The 11,248-nt window shown below is 43.5% G+C and overlaps 1 protein-coding gene across 7 annotated transcripts in view; it reads right to left on the bottom strand.

The window, feature by feature from the left end:
- Positions 1-5,386: 5,386 nt before the first annotated feature.
- LOC105081593 (ADP-ribosylhydrolase ARH1) overlaps positions 5,387-11,248 on the bottom strand; it is a 40,151-nt gene continuing 34,289 nt past the window's right edge. For 4 of the 7 annotated variants that reach the window (XM_074364095.1, XM_074364105.1, XM_074364098.1 and 1 more), the window contains 3 exons: positions 9,264-9,372; positions 6,393-6,557; positions 5,387-5,779 (listed from right to left, as the gene is read on the bottom strand). In XM_074364095.1, coding sequence (XP_074220196.1) covers positions 5,695-5,779; positions 6,393-6,557; positions 9,264-9,372 — 359 coding nt within the window. In that variant the 3' untranslated portion in view covers positions 5,387-5,694. Of the gene's footprint in view, positions 5,780-6,392; positions 6,558-8,535; positions 8,724-9,259; positions 9,373-11,248 lie in introns of those variants that run through there. The other 3 variants (XM_045507215.2, XM_010970852.3, XM_045507217.2) reach the window with 3 other exon arrangements.

Genomic DNA, 11,248 nt, shown 5'->3' with positions numbered 1-11,248 from the left:
GCTGTAGAGATTTTTAATTAAAGTGTAACAGTTGCAGGTGAAATTTTAAAACAAGATGAATGAAGGCAATTCTTGAAACTCATGAAAAGACACCAAACTCTCCGTTAGAGTTAAGCCTCTCTGTGCCTGATCTTCTCTCCTTGCCTTTGTCTTCATCATTAGAACATTGTCTTTCACTCAATTCAAGGAGCTTTTATTGCATACTTACAATGTGGAAGACACAGAGAATGAGAAAACATAGTTCTTGCCTTTAAGGATCTTACCATCCCATCACAGAAGACTGAACAACATGGAATAAGCTATTAATCACCATTGCAAGACTGCGCAGATACCAGCTGCAATGACGTGGGTGGCCAGACTTCTTGGAGAAGACAGATCTGCAAGTGGACCCAGGATGACTGGCAGAATCTGCACGGGGGTGGTGGGGGCAGCAGGCACAAAGGCCTGGAGATGACACTGTCCATTATCTTTTAGGGGGATATTAGCTTAAGCATACTAGGGGAAATGACAGGTAATTTTAGTGAGATAGAATGGGGGCGGACTGAGGAGATATCTATTCAGATATTTTGGTGAAGACATCTAAGTACTAGAAATCAACTTGAGCAGCTTTACATGTATAACTGTATAACACGGTGGTTAGAGCCCAGATTACGGAATAAGATGGCTTGGTGTGAATCCTTTCACGCATTGCTAGTTGTCTAACCATGGGGAAGGTGCTAAATTTTCCTGTCCCTCAGTTTTCTCATATGTAAAATGAAATAATACACAGAATTGTTAGGAGGCCTACATAAGATAATTTATATAAAGGGATTATAATGTGACTTGGTGCATACTAAATGCTCAGGAAGTTTCAGCTTTTCATGTTCTCTTTCATAACTTTCTGTATTGACTGAAATTCTTTAAATTACTTGAATTATATTTTTCAAAAGTTCATTAGAGCTCACCCCTAGGAAGCTTCACCGCTCTGAAGACTACTGTCTGGATGAATGTCCATTTTAAAAAAACAATAAAATCTCAGACCCCTCTACTTCTTAAAAAAAAAGCATCATTCCAGTTTCACAGATGTGTAACTAGATGGCCAACTTGGAAAGTGTTGAATACCACATGGCAACTTCAGAGGAGAAATGTGGTGATTTGAGCTACCTGTCTTAGGGAGACAAATACTTGAATAAGTTAATTGCAAGGAAACTATTTCTTTCAACCACTGTTGGAGTGTATGTGAATTGCTAAGACATTTTTGGAAAGTAATCCAGCATTACTAACCTTGTGACATATCTGTTGAAACTAGCAATTCTCACCAAATAAATCTATCATATAGAACTGAAGGCACCAGTATGAGAATAGATGTACAAAAATATTTAACACAGCATCATTTGTAGCTGAAGAAAACTAGAAACAACCTTAATATGCAACACAAAGAAAATGGGTGGCTACTCTATGGCATGCCCATATTGTGGAATTTATACATCCAGGGAATAAATTAGGTCTATATATAGTTCCAGGAGGAATATTCATGATATACTGTGAAATAACAAAGGAAAATTGGAGAGTGATGTGTGTGCTATTATTCCATTTTTATCAAAAAAAAACCAAAAAACCCAACAACAACCAAAACAACAACAACTGTGTGTGTATGTATTTGTATTAACATGGAGAAATGTGTAGAAGGACGTACACCAAGCTATTAACATTGATTACCTCGGGGCCACAGTAACTATGTGTCTACAGTCTGGCTTGTTAAAATGAACATGTATTGCCTTTGTAATTTAAAAAATACATATAGTAAGGTGAGATGGATTTGGGTGGGGGGGAATTAATATGAAGACCAGGATTGAAAAGAGATCACTTAACTGCCTCAAATGAATCCCAGTTTCCAGACCTTGAATTATAATCTTGCTTTAGAAATACCTTGTTGGGTAACTGGGGTTTTTGTTCAGTAACCACTAGATAATCCCAAACAGAAGAAAGTTAGAAGACAGAGGGTGGATACATTTGCTCCAGAAACCAGAAAGCAGAGATTTCTGACATTAGAGATCAGGAAGTTTGATGTTGACTCCCAGCAAAGTCCAGGAACAAATCACTAAAAAGTCTGCTTCCATATACTTAGGAAATGAAATAGCAATTATTAGGAGCCCGCATTTCTGGGAATTAAGTCACACTAAAGCTAAATTAATCATATTCCCTCTCTCACTCTCAAATCAGAGGATTGTTGTAAATATAAAGCATTGAAACTTTTCTCATAATATGTAAGTAGCCAAGATAAACATGAGTTAGAAATATATCCGAAGGTTCAGAATACTGATTGATCTTAAAGATGCTTCTGAAAGTAGGTTTCTACCTGGACCTCCTTTCAAGTTCTTAGCTATAGATACAAAAATGGAGTCTACAAAAAATTTCATGTATGTCTGTATCTAAATATAGATATAAATGACATAAAGCTTGGAGGAAGAGCTAAGTATTCATAAGGATAAGATCAGGATATGAAAAATTCCCAAAAGGTTGGAAAGACTACAATAATGATATGTAATGGAATTGGGTCAAGTGGAAAGTGCATTCAGGTCCAAAAAAATCAACTCCACATGAAAGTAAACAAGCTGGATGAGTAAGAATACAGATTTTAAAAGCTGAAGAATTGTAGGTTCACCTAAAGTGGCTCTTGGGTGAAGCAAGGAGGATGACAATGAAGAACAAATGAATACGTGCCCCTGGTTATAGCCTGGGGGAGAAGGCCTGAGGTATGGAGCCCAGTCCTGGCTCTGTGGTACAGACTGAACATACTCAGAGTAGAGTGACTGTCTCTGGAAGGGCTCTGGAAATCACGTTTGTAGTGCCACGTAAAGGTTGGAGCTGATTCTTGAATTTAAGTACTTCTGTAGTAGTCTCTGTTCATGAAAAGTTCTCAGCAGAGATTGGGGGTGACATGGGTGTGGAGGGAAGATTCACTCTCTGCTTTTTTTAATTCATGCTCTGCCATTGCCCTGCCATTAAGCAATTTCCTTAGTATCTCTCCCTTTTTCCTAACCCTACACACATCCCACCTACCTAGAGCCAAGTTTCCTAGTGTGGGCCGTGTACAAGGCAGTTTAAGGTAGCACATACACCCAGTATTAAATAACATCCAATCTCATGGTGACATTGCTAGTCATGCTTTAAATTTCTTTCAATCCACTGATTACATTTATAGAAGAAAGTCTCTGTTGCTGATAAGTTTTTGACAACTCTCTCATACTTGTTAATCTTTTCTTTTTAATAAGGGAAAAACAGGCCTGGGGCATAGAGCCTTCAGCAAGCCACGGTATCTAGTTGGAATTTTAAACATTGTTATATTCTCATTGTATTTATTTTTAGGATTAACTTATAAGGGAAACTGGTTTTCCATTTAAGGTAATGATCTAAAGTTTCTGATGGGGAGGAAAATAAAATATAAGAGTGTCTAATGGTGCTTAAAAGTAAGAATATATCAGCAAAGAAACAGGGCTGTACCCAGAAGCAAAAGAGAAAGTATGAAGGCAGGGAAAAACAGAGCAAGTCAGTGTAACTCCAATCAGCATTAGCATCGCATAACACGATCTTGATCACAGCAGCATGATTTACACACACTCTGCAGCAATGAACAGCAGAGAAAACCGAGGAAGATTTCTGTGCTGAGCAATGGCTCTCAGGATGGCAAATGTGTTAAAATGACATAGAGCTGGAGGAACAGGAAGTGCAGCCTCATACAGCTCAGTGTAGGACTGTCTTGAGGGAGGTTCTTGCCCGAAACCTGGGTGGAGTAACGGGAGGGAGTAAACAAAACAGGGGTTTGGGTTCTGAAAAAATAAAAAGAACTCCAAGTCTGCATACTGAAGAAATTTCTTCCGACATGTTGTTTTCCTATTGACTGGGTGGACAGTGCAGAAAACAAAGCATGTATGTGAGCATTCACATTGCAATACCTGTCCTTTGGACAAAGGCAAAAGCTCTCTCTCCTGGTGATACGGGTGATTTGGCCCCAGTGGAGCGACTGCAGACTGTTGCTTATGTCATTCGTCTGCTTTTACTGTGGAAAGTGAATCAGCAAGTCAGCAGTTTCCTTTCAAAGCCCATTTATTTAGAATTTTTTTTAAGTCTCAAACATTGTACGTCTATCCATGTTCATAGCAGCATTAGACAAAAGGTGAAAGCAACCCAAGTGTCTGTTGATGGATGAATCAACAAACAAAATGCGGTTTATACATACAATGTAATATTATTCACCCTTAAAAAGGAAGGGAATTCTGATACATGCTGCAGCATGGATGAACCTTGAAAACATTATGCTAAGTGACACAAGCCAGATACAAAAGGACAAATATTGTATGATTGTATCAGGTATTCTAGAAGAGTAGAATTCAGGGACAGAAATTAGAATGCTAGTTACCAGGGGCTGGGGGAAGGGGCAATGGGGAGTTATTGTTAAATGGGGACAGAGATTCCGTTCTGGATGATGGAAAAATTCTGGAGATGGATAGTAGTAATGGCTGCACAACCATGTGATTGTACTTAATACTACTGAATTGTACACTTAAAATAATTAAAATGATTTTTAAAAGAGTTAAAGAAAATCATTATGGAGTACCTGGCTACGGAGAAAGTGGTGAAGGTATGTGCCATTTCTCTCTGTTCCCAAGCCCACCCCAGCCACTCATCATCCTCCGCCCAGCTTTATGTCCCGGGGCCACATCAACACGCCTCTTGTCTTCTAACTTCTGGTTCACGTCACTCGGTGCGAGCACCAGCAGGAGAATGAGGGAGGAAAGATGAGCAAAGTTGGAGAATCTGCTTCCCCATTTCCCTCCCTGCAGGATTGCTGTCCGGTGACTGTGTCCCTTGACTGAAGGTCTTGCAGATCTCTCTGTCTCCAGACTCTGGTGCTCCTTCCTCTCGCCTCTTAAGACCCAGGGCAGAAGCAGCTCCCAACACCCTCAGCTGCAGGGAACTGCACTGTCCCTTGTGGTTTCCCCACCTCCTACTAACACTTTTGTAAATAGTCCTTTTATTAAATCCTCCTCAAATTATACAATTTGAGTGCAGCATCTGTTTCTTGCTGGACTGTGGCTAGATACAGGGTTATTTGTAAAGATCAAAGTTTGGGAAACACTGACCTAAGGAAAATCCACCTATATTCCCAAAAGATCTCTCTGATCCCCCAAACCTTCCAGGTATCCAGAGAGGGCAATGGAAAGGGATGCTGAATGGTGCCATCTTCCTCCCTGCCCTTCATCCCTTCTCTTAGTCCAAACACTTCTTTTCAATTGCTATTTTAATACAGAGAATTCGGCATCTACTGTTTTCTCTAGTCCCACAGATTGTAAGTCACATTTTTTTGTACATAACAGAATTCCATTCCAATAAAACAATTAAATGATTCAGATATTCCATGGAGTTTTATTTGGGAAAAAAACACAACTTTTCCCTGTATAGGTTTCTATTGAATTCTAGGTACAGATGCCCAAGGATATGAGGCAGTTTCAGTTAAGTGTAAGTAGGAAAGCTCATACGGTATCTTTGTAAGGCTCTATGAATAGACAATGGAGATAAAGCTCTCTACATAATTATCTGTAATTATGGGTAAAATAAGGAATTTAGCCTTCCTTCTTACTAGTAATGGCTTACAGTAAGTTGAACACCCACACCCCCCACCCCCAATCCAGGGAGCTGGATCCTGCCCTTATACTATATACAGGTTATTTTCAGGTCATGAGAAACAGTCTCACTTGCTTGTAAGTTCACTGGCTCAGGTAAGCAGACCATATTTTTACTGCAAGACAAGAGCAACAAGAGGGTGTGTGCTCAGGGCAGGTTCCTGCTGGGCAGGAGGGAGGGATAAGAGTTGCGTGTGCTCCTGCTTCCTTGATGTCATGTGAAAGAGGTCTCTACAACGTCTAGAGGATGATTACCCCTGGATTACTAGAGGAGCCTACTCCTGTGCTCTGAGGGCCTAGGTGTGGTAAGTCTCTAAATGCCTGCTAGACATGAGGTAAATGGGATGGCAATTCTAGGTCCACCCATGAATGTGGTCAGTGGAGGCTAAAGAAGAGGAAGTAAGCAATGAGTAATCTTTGTTCCAATAAACTCTTACACAGAAACTAAACAGAATGGATACATAATACAGAGTATATATATATACACCAAATAAAATGGTGTTTCTTATATTAAAGTGGGAATGAGGAATTAAAGTCTACCCTCTTTGGCTTCTTAGCATCCCAATCCAAGATGGCCCTGCAGGAGGCTCAGGAAAACCCTGGGTCTCTGTCATCTCTACATCAAAGAAGCTCATCATCTTGATGAGATTACACATCAACAAATACCATATCTAAGGTCAGGACTGGTCCTTGCAGGTGTGTCTGAGGTGGGGTGGACAATGAGCTTACTTGTCATTGACGGGCAAAGGAGCAGTGCAGAACTTTCCGATAATGGTCGTCCGGTCTTTTTTCCAAACCCGGTGGGAAGCCTGAAACTTGAGTTTCACTTGGTTTATCTGGCACTGAGGGTTGGGGTGAGCGATGACTCCTTTCCCATGGCGTTGCTGTCTAGGTCTGCAAGGGAAAGGGAAAGTAGCATTTACACACATCATGGAGTATTCTTCACCCTTTAAAAAGAAGGAAACTCTGACTCTAAGAGGCTGCTTGGATGGATGCTGCAACATGGATAAACCTTAAATTGCAGCCTGTTGCTTAAGTCATTCGCCCTGCCTGCAGAGCACATTTGTCCTTTGCCTCCCCCTGGCTCGTAGGGGTTCTGCAGGAAGCTTGGTCAGTTAGCTCCTAGAAGGTGGGCACCACAATCCTCTGCTTCACCCTCACCAGACCCTTGGCCCACACCCCAACAACTTTGAACGGGATGCAGAAAATAGGCGTTGATTTTTTAAAGTAAGTAAGTGGACCCTGCAGCAAAATAGTAGCTCTTGGATTTTCGTATCTGGAAAAGTGTCCTAGCTAGTGCAGATCTCACTGTAGATTGGTGAAGATCTCATTCTCAGGTCCATCTACCTGGAAGTAGAGGCTTCTTCCCAGGCATTCAGTTCCAAGAATTTTCTGTGCTGTCTACTGTATTTTAGAGTAAGCATGAATGTGTAGATGGAAACAAACGAACAAACAACAAGCTTTGAAGTCCAGGTGTGGTCTCCTCCCAGCTGTGGCTTTGGAGGCACACAGCACTAGGTCTAAGCCCTGGCTCCCTCCCCTCTGCTCTGCCAGCCTGTTCCAGTCCCCTCTGGACTCAGAAAGAGGGACTATGAGAAAGAAGGAGAGCCCGGAGGGTGCTATTTTCCCCTCCTCAGTGTTGTCTAAGCTGAGCATGGTTTCCCTTTCGTTTCTGACCTCTGCAGACTAATGAAATGTCTTCGTTTTGTACTTTCTAACCCAGAGTTAGTCATACAGTTTGTTTTGTCCTTTTGAGAAAGATCCCATGAAACTTTGTTTAAAAGCTGTTCCTCTTTCTTTCCTTCTTTCCCTTTCTTTCTTTCTTTTTCTTTTATTTCTTTTCTTTCTCTCCTTTTTTTTTTTAACTTAAGAAGTCTTTTGAAGTATTTCAGAGGAAAATATACGAAGACTCTTCACTTTAAGAGGTTGTTTGGATGGAGAGCTTGAAAACTCTAATGGCTGTAAAGGACATTGTGAATGAGTGGCCTGGGGACTTGGCCCGGGTAAATGTCCTAATTGGCAGGAAATCTTGGGGTTTCACAAAGTTATAGAAAGTAAGGGAAAGGCCACACATTAAACGCCCCCATCCCCTTTTTCAATTTCTGTTCTGCAAGAGGAAACAAAAACCAAAGAATTGAAGATAATCATGCTCTAATTGCCTTCTTCAAAACAGTAATGCAAGTATCTTTGGGATGAAAGAAGAAGGAATCAGTGGACATCCATTCCAATCACTCAGGAAACTTCTAAAAGTGTAATGGTTGAGGCCATGCCTGGAGAGTCTCCTGTAATTGGCCCGGGGTGGGGCTTGCTGTCAGCATTCTTTAAAGCTCTCCAGGTGATTCTAACAAGCAGCCAGAGTCGTGTGTCATTGACATGACTCCTGCCAGTTTTGGCTCACCTACCAGTGGGTTGGAGAGGAGGTGACAGAAGTAACATGTACCTTGTGGAAGTAACATGACTTTGAACTGACCTAATGAAAATTATTCAGTTAGAATCTGCTAGGCTCACGTGGGCACCACAAGATCTATGTTGAGGTCCTGGCTGCCTGCCAAACTGTGCTGTGTGGCATGGATGAGCTGGAGACCTGGCTGGTTGCAGGGTGTTTGGGAGCCCAGACATGTGCTCCTCCCAGCAGAAGCTTGTCTTCCCTGACAGCCATCGCTGAAGCTGAGAACTATTTTCAGATCCAAATCTGATCCTGTTACTGTCCTGCTTAAAATTCCCAAACTGCTCTCAGAATAAAAACTAAAACCTCCAACCTGTCTTTCCAGGCACGACATGGTCTGGTCCTGACTTGCTCATCCAGCCTCCTCTCCCCATGACTTGCCCCACTACTGTCCACTCCCAGTGTCATATCTCACCAACTCCTGACCTGGGGCGAAGGATCCTGCGACTCCTTCAGATTTCTACTCAAACATCGTTTCTTCACACTCCATCAGGCTCTTAGTTGTTCTCATAGCACCTGCCATTGCTGACAACTGTCCATTTCTACATATGGGCACTGGTCGTGGGCCTGTTTGGGCTCCAACCATCCTTCTGCAAACCACATTCTTAGGCTTCCTGGAATAGGTGGGAGATTGCTTCGGGCAGTGATGTGGAGGGCCTGGGAGTCTGTTCCCATAACAGCCTAGGTCTGCTTCCCCCACCCGCCTCCCCATTTCCCCTGCACTCCACCCAACCACCTGTCCAGAAGTGGGTACTTCCCAGGGTCTGGCCAGCCCTCCCTGGGCTGGTGGCGGAGGCCCTCCTACTTGCTGACATCCATGATGCCCCCTGCCTGGATTCCTGATGCTGTTTCCTATCAGGGACCCAATTCTCAGTAACTCACTACCTGTTAGGGCACCCCACTATGGCTGCTTGCCTGCTCATCTGTTATTGTCTGAATACACTATGCTTGAACCTAGTACTGATCCTGAACCTGGGACAGTTGCCCAGCATGTGTCTGTGGGTCCATCTGTGGTAGGTGCTGCCCTCTCCACTGCTGCCCCAGCCCAGTCGGCTCAGCCCACCCATCAGTGGTCACATAGTGCCTGTCCTGGGATATACATGCATGTGTGTAAATGGAAGAAGAGAGGCCAGCCATGTGGGACACTTACGTACATGGTGATCTTGACCGACGAGGTGACATTGCTGCCAAGGAAGGTGACTGTGATACAGGTGTCCTTGTTTCTCGGCTCCTGCAAGTAGAACTCCACAAGGTTGTGATGCACTAGGAAAACAAAGCAGAACAGATGACTGGGCCAGGGGTCACTGGGGTCAATGCACAGAAAGCCCTAGAGAGCAGCAGGGCAGTTAGGAATCTCACTCTACCTCTTAGCAGCTGTGTGACCTGGAGCAAATTACCTGCTGTCGCAGGCCCTCAGCTTCCTCAAGTGTAAACTGGGATAATAAATACAGATATCCCACAAGTCTGAATGAGAATTAAATGAGTTAATACATATAAAGCCCTCAGTGCTTATGCCTAGGAATTAATCATTCAACATGTGATTGTTTTTATTATTACTCGTAATCCTAGAATGTCCCACTCCTCTCTGGTGACATCATCCTAACGGTGTGATTCTGAAAAAACCAAAAAGGGTCTATTTTATACTAAATAATTAACTCATAAAATATAGCAACACTCCTCCCACCCTCACCATACACACAGTGTCAGGGAACCCACTGAGTGTGCAGAAATGACTACTGTCCTTCCTGTGGCGGCTGAGTGCCTGTGTGTGTGGCATCTCCCCCATCCCGAACTGCACAGACACTGGGGCTCTCAAAGCTGGTACTGCCAACACAGACTGGGTGAGCAGCCTGGTTCACGGTGATACCCCAGGACCTGCTATCCCTCTGGCAAGAAAGGTTAAGAAGGATTACCGCTTCCCCAACACCCCATCCTTTCCTTATTAAGGGGTAAGCCCATCTGGTGGCACCCTGCAGTGACTCTGGTCTCAGAGCATTTTCACAGACTCCTTGGTGACTGGGACATAGCTAGAGAAGCAGTCCTTCATCTCTGCCCTGTCTATACTTTTTCATTTGTTGTGTTTTATGAGCGAATAGTAGGAGGAGGGATTAAGTGGGTTTAGGTAGACTCAGCACTAAATTGGAGGAGGGCTGTGGTCCATCTCAGCTCATGGGGTTAGTAACAGGACTCACTGCCAAGAACCCACAAGAGGACAAGAGAGCACTGTATGCTCCCTCCCCACAGAGGAAAACATCAGATGCTGGGTTCCTTCTATCCTTCTTGGTTGTTTACTATGGACACAGATTGTAATGTTGACAGGCAAGGGTTTACCTGCAGTAGATAACTGCAATGTGAATAAAAGCTAACTTACGTAAGTTTTAGGAATTTGATTCTCTGGGCTGAGTTTGATATGTTATGTGGCTTCTTCCTTCCCCAGCAGGTATCACTCACTAATCAAGAAAGTTTCCTGCGGTTCTGCTTCTCTCTTCTCTGATTACCCTGGAAGCCCTAGGAGGGCCAGGTCTGCTAACGTTGGGTGGGTGACACTGGCAGTGAAATCCAGCCTGCGTGGGTGCATGACATGGCAAACAACACATGGCCCCTGGATGCTGTGTCGGGGGAACTGGATCCAAGGCCCGGCCCTATTGCTTACCACCTATGTCGCCCTGCCTAAGTCGTTGAACCTCTCTGTATCTCAATTTCTTTATCTATAATCAATAACCCCAAACATCACCTCATAGAACGTGATGAGGATTACATGGGGTAACAGAGAGAAAATGCTTTGTGTGAAACGTTGCTCTATATGAGAAAAGTAATATTGTTAGAAAAATGATTATTTGGAGAAGATTCTCTGTCCATGCTGGTGCCTGCCTGGCAGGGGTTAAGGGTGACCACTATCCTAGTGAGCACTGCTGAGGCCGAGGCAGGCCAATAGTGCTGGGCAATGGGAGCCCAATGACACGAGGCCTGAGAGTGACTGAGAGCAGGAGCTGCCAAGTGGACTACCAGGTGGGCAGCCTGGACCCCCAGGAAAGGAGGGTCCCAGCTTTGACGCTCAGAATGGAAGGCTCAGAGCATGCCTGAGGTGTTCTTTCCTTCTGTGCTTCTCTGAGGTTTTTGAACAGACATGGCCATACTT

Source organism: Camelus bactrianus, chromosome 1, assembly GCF_048773025.1.
Source record: "Camelus bactrianus isolate YW-2024 breed Bactrian camel chromosome 1, ASM4877302v1, whole genome shotgun sequence".
NCBI lineage: Eukaryota > Metazoa > Chordata > Mammalia > Artiodactyla > Camelidae > Camelus > Camelus bactrianus.
Note: the sequence above shows the minus strand (reverse complement) of the source record. Positions and strands in the feature narration are given on the sequence as shown.